The sequence below is a fragment of the Nematolebias whitei genome, chromosome 11, assembly GCF_014905685.2.
Source record: "Nematolebias whitei isolate Nwh7 chromosome 11, NemWhi1, whole genome shotgun sequence".
NCBI lineage: Eukaryota > Metazoa > Chordata > Actinopteri > Cyprinodontiformes > Rivulidae > Nematolebias > Nematolebias whitei.
The window spans coordinates 28,796,981-28,817,262 of NC_056508.1; the positions used below are offsets into that span (position 1 = coordinate 28,796,981).

Consider the following 20,282-nt stretch of genomic DNA (forward strand, 5'->3'; position numbering starts at 1 on the left):
CACAGTGACACTCAATGCAGTGCAATGTTACATAATGCCTGCTGCAGTTGCCATGTCAAAGAGTTCCCTCACACCATCTTTGGTTTTGGCAGAGCACAAATAATGAACAATTTTGAACAAATTAAAGAAGTGGGGTGCACTATTAATGCCTGCTTTATTTTGGCAAGTTCTCATCTGGTGTGCTCATTATTAAGAAAATTGATTTTGTTCCCAAACAGGATAAGGGGAACATTTGGGTAAAAGTTCACTTCAGGATTCCACTTTTCAGGAACATTTTCTAGGGAAAAATGAAAAAAAAAAAAAAAGTAGTAATTTACAACTGATATTAATTTATGTTTCAAATACAATCAATAAATATTGACTAGTGTTTCTCAGGTCTAACAAGGTTGAGTCAGGTCCTCTGGACGGGTTCTTCTTAGTTGAAACGTTTAATCTTTTAACCAAAATGCTTCTTCAGTATGAGGAGCTGCAACAAACTCAGTCTTATAAACAGCACCTTCTCATAGTGGATCAACCTGTTTGCTGGTGACATCCAAAACTAGTTGTTCACATGCAAAAGGAGGATCAGCCCAACAACCTTAGTGCCCTGATGGCTGCTTGCTATTCACAGAGAGCTGAGTGATACTAGCAACAATCTGTGATCGGCAGGTTGCTGGGTTGACCCCACATCATCAAAATGTCTGTGGGAAAGATGAAGCACATCTGCCTCTACCCTCATTTGCTCCACTCTGGGCCCTTGAGCAAGGTCTGTAATCCCACTATCTGCTCCCACGGGCACCCTAGATGGCAGCTCTCTGCTCCACAGAGGGCTGTGGTAGCTCGGGGGTCTGTGGTTGTGTCAGGAAGGGCATCTGCTGTAAAGACAATTGCCAAGTCTGCGTGCAAGTTAGTTTCTTGTTCAATTAAACTGATCCTCAGTTCTGGTCTTGATCCAACTAGTAAAAATATTTAATAAATGTTGCCTTGAGCTGAAAGCATTTCCTCACATCCATCCATCCATCCATTATCTTTACCCGTTAATTCCATTTTGGGTCACGGGGGTCGCTGGTGCCCATGTCCAGCAATCACTGTGCGAGGGGCGGGGTACACCCTGGACGGGTCGCAAGTCCATCACAGGGCCATTTCCTCACACTGAAATCTTTTTGTTTTACAACATAAGATTTAACAAGGTTAAGTCATGTCGCCTGGACGAATTCTACAAGAATCCATCCAGAGGATCTGACTTAACCTTGTTAGATTTATTGAGCATGCATCAGGATATTACATAAGATTCACAATTAATATTCTCAACACTTGAGAACTTCACAAGTCACATTTAATCTCTTTTAGCTCTCAGCTGTGCAGCAGGCTGGCAGACTTTCTCACCTGTTGCCCATTTGACTGTTTCTCCGCACATCTCTAGCACGCATGCACTCGTGTTCAGCATCGTTTGTCTTGGGTTCAATTCAAGTCTCAAACCTTTGTTAATCTGTTGACAATCCAAACACTACATATTTTTTTTAAGGTTAACATACAATTTATCTCAAATATACTGTAATCTGAACAGTTTTATAAGTTACTACAAACACAGACTTGGGTCACATGTGTTGTAAGGTAAAACTGTTGTGTAACGAGTAGAAAATATCAAAAGCAGGGGTGTCAAACTCACCTACGAAAGGGGGCCAAAATTAAAACCTTTTTCAAACTAAGGGTCAGTTTCAAAATCTACATGAACCCAAATCAGATACCCAACATCTTTTCTTGGTTGCAGGTTCCTCAACAAGAGTTTGATTGGTCTCATTTGATGCTCTCTGTTGTGCTTTTGACATCACAATAAAAGATTACAGAAAAAATGTAAGTGATAAAAGTATTTTACATTTAAAATATCATCTTGGGGGCCAGATAAGATTTAACGAGGGCCACATTTGGCCCCCGGGCTTTGAGTTTGATCTAAAACTTGCGTCAAATAGGGGCAACAGCAAGACATGAAAATAAACCTGGATATTGCAATTGCAGCAGTGATTGCACCTTTTCACAAAACTAGCTCATTGTGTGTAACAATTACATATTTAACTTTAAACAACCACTTTACTCATTAACCGAATGCTCAGAAGGTTCAGGGCCTGAACAAAATTATTTTTGTATTTGCAGTATGGAGCAGTGACCTACTTGAGCAGCTGTGGCTGAGTGGTTAGAAAAGTCGTCCTCCAATGCAAGAGTTAGGGGTTCAAATCCACCAGCAGTCACATGCCGAAGTGTCCCTGGGCAAGACACACTGAACCACTCATTGCCTCTGATGTGTCCCATCGGTGTATGAATGTGATAAAGCACTGATTAGTCTCTTTAGAATGATTTGCTCAACTAGCTTTGTAGAGATCTAGTAGAGTGCTGTATGAATGGGTAAATGAGGCACAGATTGTTGTAAAGAGCTTTGAGTGTCTTGATAAGATAGAAAGCTGCTATACAAGTACAGTCCATTTACTTAGTATACCTTAAATATACCCATTCTAACAGATTTTTGAATATTTTTTGTTTCCCCCCCCCTTTTTTACACCTCCTTATACAAAAAAACAATACATTTTCAGGTCTGTCATGCAGGCAGACTTTCATTTTCATTATCTACTGTATGTTCAAGTCATAGATGTCACAGGTTTTCTTTCTTTCTTTTTGGGGTGTTTATTGTTGATTTCTTGTCTGAATTTGTGACGGCTGCAAATTTCAGTGCAACCAAATAAATAAATGACTCCCATTCATGGCTCTCATTTCTATAAAGGTGAATTTTGTCCGGGCAGCACGGTGGCACAACTGGTAGAGCTGCTGCCTCTCAGCGAGCAGGTCCCTGGTTCAAACCCCGGTCCAGGGGCCTTTCTGGGTGGAGTTTGCATGTTCTCTCCGTGCATGCGTGGGTTTTCTCCGGGTGCTCCGGTTTCCTCCCACAGTCCAAAAAACATGCATGTTAGGCTGATTGGTAACTCTAAATTGTCCCTAGGTGTGAGTGAGAGAGTGAATGGTTGTTTGTCTCGTTTGTCTCTATGTGGCCCTGTGATGGACTTGCGACCCGTCCAGGGTGTACCCCGCCCCTCGCACAGTGATTGCTGGACATGGGCACCAGCGACCCCCGTGACCCAAAATGGAATAAGCGGGTAAAGAAAATGGATGGATGGATGGATGAATTTTGTCCTTTTGACTTTCATTTTCATACTTCAGACAGTGACTGATGAGGCAAGGCTTGATCTGTTCAATGTTTATTGCTTTCGTGCATCAGCGTTCGCCTCTCTCCTGACAACCATTTGCCTTGAAAGTAAAAAAAAAAATCTTTAGCCTCTCAGCAAAATGTGCACATTTACCTGAAATTGTATCTTTCAGTGTTTAACTTTGGCAAAAAACAGAAATTACAGTGTCTTGACATTTTTCTAATAAAATCTTTTAATTTTTAAAATAAGTCGGCTTTAAAATAGTCTTTGCACAAATATGACCTTTTCATACACTTTGTTCTACTTAGTTCAACGTTAGTATTTATGCTCAGATTAGCGAGCATGAATCATGTCTCTGAACATTTTATTGTGCATACATCATGATCACTGTACGAGATACAGGAGCTCTCCATGAGGTGCATCACAGCTTCACGACTCTCTCCTGCCTGAGAATTAGGGAGTTAGACACGAGGCTACAGTCTGAGCTCTCCGTGTTCCTTCTCAGATCCAGTCCACGTGACCTTGAGCGTGACCTCTGTCTCTTCCTTGTAGTCACAAGTTGTGCTCATTGAGATTTGAGACGTTTTTACTGTAGATGTCCAGGTAACAACACTGCAGCTTTTATTAGTTTCTATGGACACAGGAAAGACGTTCTGATTGGCTGCCTGGCTCAGTCGTTCATTCGCAGGACTATTTCCTGCTGACGGCGGTGCTGTTGCTGCGCTGGTAGAACAGCACATAAGCTTGATTGGTCTGAAGCTGGTTCTCTGTGAGCAGGGTCACACTGTAAGGGAATAAATGAAGGGAAATGATAAGAAACAGGTTCAGAATCACAGAAAAGATGCCCCGACATATAACTGATATGCAAAGCACCGCTGAGTAAAAGTCCAGAACCCATTCTGCAGCAGGACACGTCCCACCTGGAGTCATTGTAGAAGCACCAACCATTGTCGTCTAAACAGCAGGCTGTGTAATGGCCCATGTTTACGGTCCCAGCATGGTTACATATTGCATACAAGTCATACAGAACAGAACCTGTGGAGGTAAAAGATACAGGGACTTCAACCAGAACTAAAGTTAAGCTCAGAAGATTTGGACACAAACAATTTTAGCTGTTTACATGTTCATGTTGCAACATGAACCAAGCACAAACTCTTATTTTAAAACTGAGGATATTCAAATTAAATATTGAGAATTGAAGGTCTGTGGGTTAGAGAATCTTTTGCTGAAGTCAGCAGTCTGTTTCTTTCTATGTGCACCTCTGCGTTGGTTCTTTTTTAAAACTCTTGTAATCAGCAAGTGCAGTTGAGCTCAGTGGAGCTGAGACTAGTTGATTTACTTGGCTACGATAAAACAATGTTTGATTTACATAGAAACAAAAACAGTCATGTAAGCTTAGTCTGGATCTGAACAAATGTTCATGCTCATCTGTCCAGTGGATGCTGCTCTGCATGTGGCCTGGCTTTTATCATTGATTCAGTTTGTTCATATAGGACCAGTTCACTGCAAGAATCATCTTCCGTCTTAGTTTTTGTTGTTCGGTCTGTACGAAACGGTTTTGTCCTCACCTTTGTTGCCACTTCTGCTCAGAAAAATATGTTCTGGTTTCACAACTAAACAACTGTGGGCTTCAAAATTACAAGGTACACATTTGCTTTGAAAAGCAGCAGAATAGAAGCCAAAGAATTGTGTATTTCATTGAATTTTAGCTTTTCTATGTGAATAGTCAATTGTATTACCAATTAAATGCCCTCATCGTTTGTTGGTCAAATATTGATCATGCTTAAATGAAACATCAATCAAATCTATCAGAAAAAATAGTTATGGTAGTTCTTCTTGGTTTGAAGTATAACTGTGGTCCAGCTGGAAGCCTTGACTCCCCCCACCCCTTCTTTAAATCAAATACCTTCACACAAATTTCGAACATTTTAATTTCTCTACTCCATCAATGTCAGAAAGTTTGTGCAACCTTTCCAGCAGCATTTACTCTATACTGTTACAAACACTCGCACTTGGTGAGTTTGCTTATTAATCAAAGATGAAAAAACAGTTACCACAGTCGATGGGTCCGTAGCGTCCAAGGTCCAGGTTTGTGAGGGGGAAAGACACATACACTGTGCTTTTACTGATCGACCACCGGGATGTTGTAAAACGATTGAGGTCTGTTTGAGAGTGTTAAGTCAAACATTTCTGTACATAACCACCACTTTTGGTTTTGTCTCCACAGGAAGTGTTGCCAAGGATACGGATCACTATGACCTGAGGAAACCTGTGGATGGACAGCCTCTTGGTGCACTCCGTCCGCCTGCTACACCTCTCACACATCTGGAAAATGCAGAAACAAACAGCTTGGGTTTTCTCCAGAGTATTCTTTGGAGTAGAGTTAAAATAAAGCATCAGTAGGGATTAGTGATGTCTTACGGGTGAGTTTTCTTTATCGAGTTTTTCCTCCTGAGAGAAGAGGTCCAGGCACTCCCGCAGAGTGACCTTCCCCCCAGAGCTCCTTTTGGGGATAGGCAGCGACAGGTCACAGAACACATCGAACGTGGTGGAGTAGTGCGAGCAAACCGAGCAGTGAAGCGAGCTCCGCAGCTGGCCAGAGAACAGCTCTGTGACGGAGAAGAGACAAGACTGAGTTGATTCCTCAAACGAACCTGATGGAGGACAGTGAACCAACAACCCTCCTTACCTACGATCACACTGTCATCTCTCTCCAAGTGCTTCTTCCACACGGCTGCTGCCTCCTCCGAAATTCTTCACAAAAATGAAAAAAAGAGCAAAATACGTTCTCACAGGAAACAAGAGAAGAACAGAGGTCATTCACCCCCCCACCCCCGCCACGCACCTAAATCGGCCATATTTTTGCTCGGGCTCCTTCACCATTCTCCTAACATTTGGTCTGCGGTTTATTTCAGTGTGGAGCTTGTCCAGCAGAAACCTGAGGAACTCCTGAGCGTCCTGTTGACTGCAAAGAGACACAAACTCACTATCATCACCCGCCGCTGAAGTCCTGCCAGTGTCCTTGTGTGCCTATGGCCAAAAATCTCATGAACCACTGGACAAATTTGAATGAAACTCCCAGAAATTCATTAGATGTACATCTTCAACTGATAAACATTTGGAGTCAACTCAAAATGGACACCACAGTTATTCATCATCAGCCAACACAAAATGGCTATAACTCAGGCAGCTTTACAGATACTGTGCTAAAATATGAAGTGGTAGTATTTGAGTCATTTACAGCACATAAGATTGAAAATAACATTCCAAAAAATTTATGACTCCATACTTTCTCTGAACTAAGTCTGAACCTCTGCAGCAGGTGATATGTATTCATTCAAAACTTTTAGTTATGTGTCAGACACAAAAAGCACAAAAAGCATTTATGAACTTATTTTAAAAAAACTGACATAAAATGAATGCTGTGCTGCGTTTCCTAGGTTGTTTGGTAGCACTGTCCTAACATGAGTCAGACTAACAAAGACCTTAATGACCCCAATACTGTAGATCATGACATCTTATACAACAAGCTCTCAGATGTTGGTTTCTCAGATCACACTGTTGGCTGGTTCTCAAAATATCTCTCAGGTTGAAGGCAATGTGTTTGAGCTAACGGTACCTCATCTAGCTACCTAACGATCAATAATGGTGTGCCACAAGGCTCAGTTTTAAGTCCCACTCTTTTTACAATTTATAAAAATAATGTAGGTCAAAACTTTCCTGACACATTCTTGCATCTCTATGCCAATGACACAGTTGCTTATTGCTGAGCTAACACGGTTGCCAAGGTGTTCCATCTTCTACAGTCTGCATTTGACATCATTCAGTCAGATTTATTCCATCTCAAGCTGGTGCTAAATGCTGAAAAAACCAAAGGGATGTTGTTTTCCAACAGGAAGTCCGTGCCAGCAACTCTTCCTCCTATCTCATCCATGCATGGTGTTCGTAGATTCTTACAAATACTTAGGAATTTTGGTCAATGCACATCTTGTGGGGAGTGGTGGCGCAGAGGTTAGAGAGGTGGGCTTGTGATCCGAAGATCGCCGGTTCACGTCCCGGCCCCGACAACATCAAAAAAATTGTGGGTGGGGTAGGTGAAACACCCACACTTGCCCCCACCCTCATTCGCCCCACTCTGGGCCCATGAGAAAGGTCCTTAACCCCACCATGTGCTCCCTAAACAGGTCTCTCTTGAAAATGAGTTCTCGTGGCTCAATGAGACTAACCTGGATAAATAAAGGCTAAATGAAAAAAAAAAAACTTAGGAATTTTGGTCAATGCACATCTCTATTTTAAACCACATATCAAAAACTTGATAAAGAAATGGTAAATGGACTGTACTTATATAGCACCTTTCTATCTTATTTCAAGATACTCAAAGCGCTTTAAACTACAATCTGTGTCCTCATTTACCCATTCATACAGCACTCTACTAGATCTATACAAAGCTAATTGAAAAAAAAAAAGAGACTAATCAGTGCTTTAGATCACATTCATACACTTATGGGACACACATCAGAGTCTATGAGGGGTTCAGTGTCTTGCACAGGGACACTTCAGCATGTGACTGCTGGTGGATTCGAACCCCCAACTCTCGCATTGGAGGACGACTGCTCTAACCACGCAGCCACAGCTGCCCCAGAAAGAAACTGAAATTAAAATTGGGTTTCTTTTTCAGAAATAGATCTTGCTCAACTCTGAATGCGAGAAAACACCTTGTACCACTACCTTCTTACCAGCCATCGACTGTGGTGACATCACTAACATGGATGCCCCTGCCAGCTCCTTGCAGATGTTGGATGCTGTCTACCATGGCACGCTAAGATTCATAACTGGTTGCAACTACTGTACTCATCACTGTACTCTGTACTCCTTGGTCAGTTGGTCATTTTCTACATGTAGGCTCTCACATTGGTTCATTTTCATCTAGAAATCACTCCTTGGTCTGCTACTTTCTTATATCTCCTACCACATGTCACACCATCAGTGCAGTTACAACATGCGCTCTCTGTCCATCGTTACCTGCAGTGTTCCCTCAGTGTGGACTGAACTTGGCAAAAAAGGCCTTTTCTTACTTTGCTCCTGCAACACCTTGCAACAGGAACTGAAGTTGTCCTCCTTGACTTATTTAGGGGATTTTAAGCATTTGATGATGTCAATAGAAAAATCAAAGCAAATACGTTTTTGTTTTTAGCATTTCACCCTGTTCTATGGCACTTTGATTGATTGTTTTACAACACTACTTTTATTTTTAACTGCATTTTACTGTAGTTTACCGTTATTGTTGTCTGTACTTTACATGTTCTGTCTGGAACAGGTCTCTCTTGTAAATGAGTCCTCATGGCTCAATGAGACTAGCCTGTATAAATAAAGGTTGAATGAATGAATGAATGAATGAATGAAAAAAATGAACCCTGATTGCGAGGAGTGATAGGGCAATCCGAATATGTATTTATCTTACATTAGCTTTAGAACTCAAATCCCACACAATCAGTTCTTTGAAATGAGAAAGCTCCTCAGATGAGAAGCGAAATGTCTTCCGTTACAAGATAAAGTCCAGTTGTTTTTGTCGTAAACCTTTTTGAATTTACCCTGTCCTGGGTGACGGAGCACACTGTCCTAACACCTCATGCTGAATGTGTAAAAGTTTTTGCTGATATAAACATTGTAAAAAAAAGGGGGGAATACTTTTACCTGTAACTGTTGAAGTAAGGCACTGCTTCTTTGAAAATACTATAAAACTCTCGAGGATTTACAACCGTGTCACCTTCAGGCACGTCCCAGAGACCTGAAAGCACCTGAGAAAAAGCTGGTATGGAAAAAGAAATGATCAATATGAGGGAGTGAAAGTTTTAAATAGGATTAATGAATAGCAAAAGAAGAGAAAGCAGCACACCGTCCATGAGCTTGGCCTCCTCTTTGGAGTATTTCTCATGCTTGTAAGACTTGAGGAGACAATAGTTTCGCAGGACACGTGTGTGAGACAAACACTGGACCACAGCGTTCAGGAAACACTAACACAACAGAAACAGAGCGATGAGCTGAAGCAAAAAAGATTCTCGTTTTTTGTAAATAAATCTTTTTAATGGCTTCATCTGAACACCTACTGTGTTTCCGATGTTTCTGAGGCCAAGCCTTCCACTTCCCAAAGCAAGTGGCTCTTTCTAAAAAAGATAATAATTTCAAGAAACACGTAAAGTAAAACTAGATCCAAACAACTGCATCGTGTTGTGTAATTGGTATGCCACGCGTCCTATTTGACCCCTGGCTGTACCCGTGCTTCATGTGGCAGTGTCTTTTTTTAACCCTGCCATGCTGGCCTGTGTTTAACTTTGGCTGGACAGATTTAGCCTTCTTATCTCGTTAGCACAACAGGAGCTACTCAAACGAGGTCAGTCTGAAGAGTCCATCCAATTAGAGAACACAAGGAGTACCGACGGGTGAGTAAACACGTGCGAACCGATGTCTAAATGCCGTTACATGATTTCTCCCATCTCAATGGTTTCCATTTCAACCCACAAACTGAAGTTTTGCGTGTCCACACCTCGTCGTCAGCGACCAGAAGCAGGCCCATCAGCGACGTGTAGAGCACAGACTGGGAGATGTCGGTGGTCTCTCTCTGTAGGCCGTTCTGAGACACGAGGGTTCGACACAGGGCCTCACAGGAACCCTCCACATTGACGCCACTGGAGCCAGGCATCCTGTATTACCTAACCTCTGAAGGGCAGCCCCTGACGGAAAGTATTCAAAAAAAAAAAAAAAAGCCTTACATTGGCTGAGCTGTATCTCCTAATTCTTTTCACTTGCAAGGTGAAAGGTGAGCAGGATGCAGAGGCCGTGCATGAACCCAAGAGAAACGCTTCCTTTGTTCAACTTTCTCATACTCTTCCAGGTGAAAGTCAAAGAGGTGACAATCACAGCTGCAAGGAAAAGAACAAATCCTTTTGACTAAACTGAGATGACTTCACCTCACATTTATCACGTGTAAAGTTGAGTCTAAAGGAGATTAACAAATCAAAATATTAACACCTGCCACTGAAAACAAAAAAAAAATATTTGATGATCTTGCACTCAGCGGTCATTGATTTAACTGAACACACTTAAACATACTTATCGTTATGTAACCTTGAAGCTAGAGAGCACCACACATCCATTTATCCAACTAATGTCCACATTTAAGCAGGTTAAAGTAACCTTTAAGCAATGCATATTATTTTACAAACTATTTCTGACAAATCTGCAGCATTAAGAGATCAGAGCGATTTGGACTCACCTGAGCGCCTCTCTATCTGTGGACAAAGTGTCCGAACCCAACTGTTCCCATCGTCTGCTGAGCTGTTAAAAATGCATAAGGGGACGTCTACGGTTTCACTGTTTGTGTGCTAGAAGTGAAAGTCTACCTCTCTTCGTCCGTCCTGTCACTAGTGTCAAAGAGAGAGGGAGAGAAAGAAAGACCGAGAGGCAGCGAGAGTGACAAACGGAGAGCGGGGAGGGAGGATAATCATCTCTAATCTTTTCTCTGTGGATTGTGTTGGCTAACAGAGGTGTCGTGGTGTCCAAGCAGCCCAACAAATATTTCAACTGTCAGTTTATTAAAAAAAGAAAGCAGAACGTCAACTTTTTTCCACTTCAAATTCACATTCAAGAATGCTGTTTCCCAGTATGTACTGTCATATCATTCACAAAAAGCAATAATAATAATAATAATAATAATAATAAAAAAAAAAGGTATAAAAATAATATGCGCCTTCTTTTTCCACAAGCAGTTCTGTTTAGTTTCTCCTCCTGGCGATCAGTCCAACGGTCAGCAGGTGCTGTGATCCGCCATGTCTGTGTCTGAGCTCAGACTCAGGTCGGCTATGTGACACAGGGCGGGATCGGGGGGCAGAGGGAGCTGCGACTGGCTGGTCTGGGCCGTCCTGTCCCGGGACTGCACGATGGCCTGGCGCAGGCAGGTGATCCACTGCTGCTTGCTGAAGGAGTCGTTGGCCTGCAGGCAGTAAGGGTTGACCTTGGAGCGCCCTCTGCTGCTCACGCGGAAACAGTTCTTCACTACCAGATGACAGAAAGAGGAAGGAAGTTGAGTGAAAGCAGAATTGTAGGTTTCAGTTCCACAAAAGAAGAGAAAAAAACAAGAGAGTGGTGTTGCTTTTGTTGCTGCACATTGTATGTGGGCTGAAGAATACAATATTTCAAGTTTGACAACATAAATGTATTCACATTTAAGTAATTAAGGTACTCTTGCGATGTGCTACCTTTATCATTTCCCCCGGTGAACGCTCCTCTGAAGGTTCCTCCCCCCGCAGCCTCACCATCCGGGATCTCCTCCAGATTTATCAAAGCGTTGCGCAGCGGCTGTCGGTACACATGAAACACCTGCCCGAGATCTCTGTCCTCCCCCGGTCTGGTCAGGACCAAAGCCAGCTCAAACAGGAACACATGCAGCCGCTGACAAAGGGGCACACGTAAGAGATCAATTTTAAAAAAGAAACTAGAACGTTCCTGGAGAAACATTTGACGGGGACTGCCACGCTGCTGCCAATTTAACATTTTGATTTGATAGTACTATGTGTTGGGATTTAGCTCTCAGCTACCAGCACACCAAATTTCAGCTGAATAGCTCAAAAAATGTCTGAGTTATCGTATCCCCCCCCCCCCCCCTTTTAGCTAACGTGGCCATCTTGGATTTTTGATTTGGATTCAGTAAGCGATGAGGAACGTTCTCAGTTATAACCTCACCAAATTTCTGCTCTCTATGTGTAAAAATAGCTCAGTTAAAGCTATTTAAATGGAACTCTGATGGCCATCTTGAATTTTTAGATTTAAATTCAGTATTTAATGGGCATTGCTGTCAAGTACCAAAACACCAAATTTTAGCTGAATAGCTCTATAAATGGCTGAGTTATCATGTTTTTTCCCTTTTAGCTAAGGCAGCCATCTTGGATATTTGATTTGCATTAGGAATGTATAACAACTCGCTGTCAGCAACGACCAACACAAATTTCAGCTCAATAGCTCAAAGAATGACTGAGTTATAGTCAATTTTGTGTTTGCTGAGGTAGCTGTGGCAGCCATCTTGAATCAAAATGGCTCCAAACGTTAATCAGTTCTAGAGATACATCTGATTACTTTTTGTGAGTTTCAAACAAATCCAAAAATGACTTTTTAAAGAGTTTTTTTTTCCAGGGAGCTGTACACTAAGTCAGTGGTTCCCAGCACTGTTCCTTGAGGAACACCATCCTGCACGTTTTAGTTGTTTCTCTGCTCCAACACACCTGATTCAGTGGGTTAATTACTTCCTTAAGTTCAACAGAAGCCGGTTAATCACCTGTTCATTCAAATCAGTTGTGTTGGAATAGAGAAATAATTAAAACATGCGGGATGGTGTTCCTCAGGGACCAGGTTTGGGAACCACTGCGCAGTTAGTGACAAGTGTTCCATCAGGCGTTCTGTATGGGGAAAAAACGGCATCTTTGCCTGCAAATTATGTCACCATGGTAACTCGAAACGCCAGTAAAAGTAATAGCGGACATCACGGTGCCGAGTCAGTCGTTTTGATATAACATTTGTGGGGGTACACATTGCAGTTCGGGCTGCTTTGAAGTTTACGGAAGAGTAAGAAATAAAGTTAAAAAACCCTGTCAGGTGGATAATAATAGGTGCTGCCTCTAACTAGGCAGTCCCCAATTAATAAAAACAGTGTGTGTTGCAGACAAACTAATGTTTCAAAGGGACATCGAGTCTAAAACTCACGGATGGCTCTGTAAAAGCGTCACCGTCAGGTTAGTGGTGCTAAACCTACCTGTCCCTTATTGTTCTTGAGCTCTCCGTGGCAGTACAGGAAGCGAGACTGCTGGATCTCTGAGAGTCTCTGACTCTCCTCGAGGTAGATGAGACCTCGCCGGTAGAACTGGCACTCTGCTTCCCCCGTCTTCTTGTTCACTTCGGCCACGATGGCATGAATCATGTCCAGCTTAAGACAACAAAGACATCCCTCTCACTTTAAGACTGACAAATATCCAAAGCAGAAAACAAAAATAGTAGCACAAACAGAACATCTGTTTAGTTCCAGTGCCTTCAAGTTATCAGACACAAGGGATTTTCAATAACCTTTTTAGGTCACAATTATATTTTGATCTTATGTGGTATGCACAGTTATTTTAGACAGTAACATCTTATTTTGGGCAGGCTGTTAAATTTCACCTGATTCAGATTATAGCTGCCAAGATGCTAAACCACCCAGAGTGTTGGAAGTACGACGACGGAAGAGAAAGAGTGACGGAAATGTGAATTAGTTGCAACTGATATTCTCAACACTCGGCGGTAATATTGCAGTATTAAACCTTCGTAATATCGTGCAGCCCAGCAGTGTTTTTGTGGTTCTTATACAGTTTGAAAGAAACTCAGGAGTCTGCAGGTCGCTTCTAGAATAAAACACGAGCCTCCATCTGAGTTTATATCAATGAAACAGACGTAAAAATCAACTAACTGAAGATTTGCCGCTAATAATAAAGATAGTGGCTCACTTAAAACAACCAATGATTATTTCTGATGTGGTGATGAGTGAACTTTTGAGTGTGATTATAGTGAAAATGAGCGTATAGATGCACCACAATACAAGTTCAAAGTCTGAAATTTAGCAGGTGAGTATTTGAACGTGTGTACGTACAAACTGTCAATGTAAACAGAGTAACACAACTCACAGCTTCAGGAATCGTGTCCTCATCCGGGTGCTCCGGAGGTGTGCACTTCTGTATCTCCTTCAACAACAGAGGGTATTTGACCAGACGGCTCCGAGGGAGGTCCAGAAAGTTCCACAAGTCCAATTTCCTGCTAAATGAAGACTCCTGACACAGGCGCAGGAAGTGCTCCACTCGTTTCTCGTGCTTCTTCTGGTCCAGCAGGGCTTTGGCCCCCACCTGGTTGCAGCAATACGTGACATAGGCTCCCAAGCACGGGAACTGCGAGGAGGAACGAACAGGAGCTTTAAGAGAAACGCAGAGCCGGAGGCAGAGATTCTCTCAGAACTAAAACGATGGCCGGTCCTCGGTTTCCATGGAGATACTCACCCAGTTCAAGAGAGTAGGCCCCACCTCTCCAACCGTCTTCTCCGATCCCCTCAGCCGCTCGAGACGATCCAGCAGATCTGGTTTGAAATATAAACAGGACACTTTATACCCATCTGCTCACTACAGACTCCTGTTCGGGCTGCTGTTTAATATACTGTATTATTTGACATTATTATTGTTTAGTGTATATCTTAGATCCTTACATACCGTTTCTTTTTATACTTTCTATTTTTGCTATTTTTAGGTGTAACTGGGACCCTGAGTACATAATTTTGTTTGTACAACATGTGATGCAAATGACAATAAAGAAGCTTGAATTTTGTGTTATTTTAGCAGTTAGATATTTAAGATAGTCAAATTACAGGCCTGAAAAAATAAATTAGGAGCTGTAGTATGTCAGCTCTAGCTTTACAGTGTATACTTTAATGCATATGTGTCAAACTCAATGCCCGTGGGCCAAATGTGGCCCTCCTTGACATCTTATCTAGCCTCCAAGATGTTATTTTAAATGTAAAATACTTTATCACTTTAACTTTTTCAGTAATCTTTGATTATGATGTCAAAAGTGCAACAAAGAACGTCAAATGAGTCCAATCAAATTCTTGTTCAGGAACTTGCAACAAGAAAAGATGTTGGGTATCTAACTTGAGTTAATGTAGATTCTGAAACTGGCCCTTAGTTTGAAAAAGGTTTTAATTTTGGCCCCTTTTGTAAGTGGGTTTGATACCCACTGCTTTAACGTGTAGTTAACAGCAACCTAAATGCCACTATTAAATGCATAATGTATGCCATACACATTATATTCACAAATAAATACAGTGCCTTGCGAAAGTATTCGGCCCCCTTGAACTTTTCAACCTTTTGCCACATTTCAGGCTTCAAACATAAAGATATAACATTTTAATTTTTGTGAAGAATCAAAAACAAGTGGGACACAATCGTGAAGTGGAATGAAATTTATTGGATGTGTCAAACTTTTTTAACAAATAAAACTGAAAAGTGCGGCGTGCAAGATTATTCGGCCCCCTTGCGTTAATACTTTGTAGCGCCGCCTTTTGCTGCAGTTCCAGCTACTGTCTCTTGGGGTATGTCTCCATCAGTTTTACACATGGAGACTCTGAAATTCTTGCCCATTCTTTCTGCAAAACGACTCGAGCTCAGTGAGGTTGGATGGAGAGTGTTTGTGAACAGCAGTCTTCAGCTCTTTCCACAGATTCTCGATTGGATTCAGGTCTGGACTTTGACTTGGCCATTCCAACACCTGGATACGTTTATTTGTGAACCATTCCATTGTAGATTTGGCTTTATGTTTTGGATCATTGTCTTGTTGGAAGATAAATCTCCGTCCCAGTCTCAGGTCTCTTGTAGACTCAAACAGGTTTTCTTCCAGAATGGTCCTGTATTTGGCCCCATCCATCTTGCCATCAATTCTGACCATCTTCCCTGTCCCTGCTGATGAAAAGCAGGCCCAAACCATGATGCTGCCACCACCATGTTTGACAGTGAGGATGGTGTTTTCAGGGTGATGAGCTGTGTTGCTTTTACGCCAAACATATCATTTTGCATTGTGGCCAAACAGTTTGATTTTGGTTTCATCTGACCAGAGCACCTTCTTCCACATGTTTGGTGTGTCTCCCAGGTGCTGGTGGCAAACTACAACACTTTTTATGGATATCTTTGAGAAATGGCTTTCTTCTTGCCACTCTTCCATAAAGGCCAGATTTGTGCAGTGTACGGCTGATTGTTGTCCTATGGACAGACTCTCCCACCTCAGCTGTAGATCTCTGCAGTTCATCCAGAGTGATCATGGGCCTCTTGGCTGCATCTCTGATCAGTCTTCTCCTTGTTCCAGATGAAAGTTTAGAGGGACGGCCGGGTCTTGGTAGATTTGCAGTGGTCTGATACTCCTTCCATTTCAATATGATTGCTTGCACAGTGCTCCTTGGGATGTTTAAAGCTTGGGAAATCTTTTTGTATCCAAATCGGCTTTAAACTTCTCCACAACAGTATCTCGGACCTGCCTGGTGTGTTCCTTGGTCTTCATGATGCTCTCTGCGCTTTGAACAGAACCCTGAGACTATGACAGAGCAGGTGTATTTATACAGAGACTTGATTACACACGGGTGGATTCTAGTTAACATCATCAGTCATTTGGGACAACATTGGATCATTCATAGATCCTCACTGAACTTCTGGAGTGAGTTTGCTGCACTGAAAGTAAAGGGCCGAATAATATTGCACGCCCCACTTTTCAGTTTTTTATTTGTTAAAAAAGTTTGACACATCCAATAAATTTCATTCCACTTCTCGATTGTGTCCCACTTGTTGTTGATTCTTCACAAAAAATTAAAATTTTATATCTTTATGTTTGAAGCCTGAAATGTGGCAAAAGGTTAAAAAGTTCAAGGGGGCCAAATGCTTTCGCAAGGCACTGTAAGTACATTTAACATGTTTTTATTAGTTAAATACATTTCAACCCTCCTGTTTGTACTCAAGTCTTCAGGTCTGTTGTTTAAAGGCATTATTTATTGCACGGACTTGAACAGGAAATGAAGAGGCATGTTGAAATATAATTGGACTGAGTTGAGAGGTGGAGAAAAGAAAGTTTAAAGAATTTACCTTCATGCAGAGGAATGAGTGAGTCCAAAGTACCGAAGATTTGTCCGAGCTCGCTCTCCGTCATTATGTCCAACTTTAGCATGGGCTCGTAGTACACCTGGCAGCAAAGGGAGGGAACATGAGCGTTTCAAACAAACAAAATGATGCAACAGACAAAACATGCTGCATCCAGGCGAGTAAGTACCTTCTTGACCAAACTGAGGTCTTCTATAAGTTGTTTCTCTCCCTGAGTGAGCTCATAGATGACCTGTAGAAAGGTTCAACACAGGTGCTCAAATGTTTTCATGAAAATAAAGACAATTTCAAAATCAAACCAGCTAAAATACATTCTATTTGCAGAAAATAGCATTTTCTGCACTGCAGAAAACATCCAACAACTCTCTGAGGTGATCACAACGCAAATGAAAATAAAAAGAAAAAAAAAGATTGGTTCAAACATTATAAATTATCACTAAATTCAGATAAAACAAAATTCACGATATTTGGAAACCACAATAAACATGAAAACAATGCAATCAAAATAACTATTGACAGTGCTGATTTAGAACAAGTTCATGAAATCAGACTTCTGGGTGTCATAGTGGAAGATAAATTTTGCTGGAAACCACAGATCTGCAAAGTAAAATCTAAATTAGCTAAAAGTGTTGCTGTTTTGAGGAGATTAAGATTTGTTCTGCAAATCTGTTTATTTTATAGAATAATCTCATTGTACCATATTTGAGTTAGTGTGGAAGTTTGGAACAATACATACAAAAACGTGCAGTCGCTGTACACAATACAAAATAAAAACAATCAGAATATTGCATAAAGTGGGATATTGGGAACATACAAATCCTTTTTTTAAATTTTTTTTATCAAATGTACTGAAATTTTGGGACCTTGTAAAATTCAAAACTGCACAATTTATGTTAAAGTAAAGTAAGAAACCGTCAACATTCAAAAAATGTTTGATGGCAGAGAAGGGGATTATAATTTAAGAGAAGGGAATTTTAACAAACAATATATCAGAACAACCAAAGAGTGTTTTTGTACATTAGTGTGTGGGGTAGATCTATGGAATGGATTAAATGATGAGCTAAAATAAAGCACAAATATAAACCAGCTTAAAAAAAACTGTATAAAAATGAGCTTATTGAAAAATAGGTTGTATAGGATGGGTGTCTCAAAGGCCAAAAATGCTATTGTTGATATTAATAATGTGTAAATTATCTAAAATGTGTGTACAGCGTCATTTAATATAAGGTGCATTTGGTGTGAGGAGACTAAAATGAGTGTGATGTGTATGACAGAGACAGGAAATCATAAGATCTTTATCTTCTACCTGCTCCGTCTCGAACAAATTGCACGTCAGTTGGCATGACGATACGTTTTTATTATTATTAATTTTGTCTTTCTTTGTTTTTACTTTTTATTGTCTGTTCGAAATGAATAAATAAATTTATCTTGCACACCAAGTGCACAGAAAGAGTGCAGGGGCCAGCTTTCACAGCTGATTGTTCAATAAAGGAAGTTGAGCCTCTGGTGCCAGCTCACATCCTCTTTCATAATACCCTGCAGCGCAGCTTCAGAGAAACACCGAGCCAGTCATCCCATCCACATTTCAACCCCTCACGGCCCCCACTAGGTTAAATATATAGTTTTAAAAATATTAACATTTTAAGGTGTGTTTTGGGCATCGTCCATCCCACCTCTTGTCGTTTGATTTCCTTGGCGGTGAGGTCGTGACTCTCCACCGTGTCACTCCAACACTGGCTGTTGCGTCTACGTGGAAACGATGAGGCCTTGGTGCGGTTGCGCAGAGGAGCAGGGGGCAAAGGTCGAGCATCTGTGCGAAAGCTTATAGACCGCTGTGAAAAAGACAGGAGGGGTCGATCATCTGCAAAATAAGTGGCATTAGGTTTTGTGTCACTAAGCACAGCGCTTTAAGGTGTAGTACCGAAATAGACTGGCCTATGCGTTTCAGGGCGGGGGTCTTCACTGGGGTTATGACCCCCGTCAGGCTGTTGGACTTCAATACAGGCTTAACACGTTTGTTACTTGGCTCCTAAAAAAAAAAGAACAGTGAAATTTAATAATCAAGATTGTTCACAAGCTGATCAGGGCCGTCAAGTTACCAAACACCTGACCTCCGAATCCTTCATGTGCCCCGGCATCATTTCACCCTCCTCTTCTTCCTCTTCATCCTGAGGGTCAGACACAACTGTAAGCCAACTTGAAATGGAAAAGTTTTGGGGGAAAAAAATTGCAAAGACAGCGAGAGAGTTTGAGAGGGGGGTGAGAGATGTTGCATGGTGCAGATCTCTCATTTCCTGTGTGAGTCTTTCAAAGAGGAAGAAGGTTGAAACTGTGCCTCGGTATAGCTAAATACAAGATGTCGGCCTGGTTTTACCTCCACTAACCACATCTGTTAATTTAATGTGACAAGATGGCAAAAAAAAAAAATATGTAAAAATGTGGAAATTAGAATCAAAACATCCCATCAGCAAGAATATATTCAAGCATAATGTTCATTTCTCATTAGTTCTGCTCTCAGCATTGTGGTCACAAAGGTAAGGTTGACCAACTTCCGCTAGTTGCTGAGGAAAAACAGCAGAAATGACTCTGGTGCATTTCAGATTACTCACCTCTATGATTCTTATCACAGGTTCAGGAGCCGGGTCTTGTTTTCTCTTCTTCTAAAATAAAGAATTTATAAAAAAGTTAGTTTCCTGGATTATTTAAATGCATAATAATCCAAATAGCTTACCCCGGCATGATCACAGAGGACAGTGTGCGTCTCTCCTGACCTAAAAAGGACAAATCATTTTCAAGTACAAATCATTCACAATAGTACATTAAATGACAGCATTGTGGATAAAACAGCTTTGTTGCATCAGGATGTATTAAATGTTTTTCACCCCAAGTCAGACATTTGCAAAGCATCCATCTCTTTTCTGACTGTCCCCATTTTCATCAGTAGGACCATAAAAACAAGAAAGCAGCATAATGCACGAGCCATCATACCAGGAACTCCTCGTTTCACCAGTCTCCTCCACTTCCATCTTTTCCCTCTTCAATGCATCTTCACAGAATCATAAACGTAGATTCTCAAAAGGAGAAATAATCCAAATTCGAGACACGCGTTAAACGATATCAGCTCAGGCAGCGAGCCGTTTGCATTGAGCCCTTTTAAAAGTTCAGTGCTCTTCTTCCTCCTCGCGCTCTTCCTCATCTTGCAGCAGACCACATCCTTTACGGTTGCACATAATCGCGTATCCGTTCTTATAGAGCGTTTTAAACTTGAGGTGAAACGTCTCACCAAAACCCGTCATTTGGATTTTCTAAGCTTTAAGAAAACCTGATGGGATAAAAAAAAAAAAACCCTGACATTGAACAGCAGACACATGAGGAAGTGATTAAATGTGCTCCTGTATCGCAAGTG

At 41.4% G+C, this 20,282-nt stretch overlaps 2 protein-coding genes across 3 annotated transcripts; both read right to left on the reverse strand.

The window, feature by feature from the left end:
* Positions 1-3,863: 3,863 nt before the first annotated feature.
* usp21 (ubiquitin specific peptidase 21) lies at positions 3,864-9,873 on the reverse strand. Its single transcript, XM_037684106.1, has 11 exons — positions 9,718-9,873; positions 9,281-9,337; positions 9,070-9,187; positions 8,868-8,982; positions 6,019-6,138; positions 5,863-5,927; positions 5,595-5,782; positions 5,420-5,498; positions 5,228-5,335; positions 4,094-4,208; positions 3,864-3,957 (listed from the first exon to the last, which is right to left on the reverse strand). The coding sequence occupies exons 1-11, from the start codon at positions 9,871-9,873 to the stop codon at positions 3,864-3,866; spliced, it is 1,215 nt and encodes a 404-aa protein (XP_037540034.1).
* A 1,049-nt stretch (positions 9,874-10,922) lies between these two features.
* arhgef3l (Rho guanine nucleotide exchange factor (GEF) 3, like) lies at positions 10,923-19,902 on the reverse strand. 2 transcript variants are annotated; one of them, XM_037684107.1, is made up of 13 exons: positions 19,865-19,902; positions 19,608-19,647; positions 19,486-19,536; positions 18,988-19,044; positions 18,798-18,905; positions 18,550-18,708; positions 17,046-17,108; positions 16,862-16,958; positions 14,243-14,319; positions 13,877-14,134; positions 12,976-13,146; positions 11,429-11,621; positions 10,923-11,225 (listed from the first exon to the last, which is right to left on the reverse strand). In XM_037684107.1, exons 1-13 carry the CDS (start codon positions 19,900-19,902, stop codon positions 10,978-10,980), a joined length of 1,560 nt encoding a protein of 519 aa, XP_037540035.1. In that variant the 3' UTR covers positions 10,923-10,977. The 2 variants fall into 2 exon arrangements, with proteins under 2 accessions (XP_037540035.1, XP_037540036.1); XM_037684108.1 differs by having other exon boundaries at positions 19,853-19,902.
* Between the last annotated feature and the right edge of the window lie 380 nt (positions 19,903-20,282).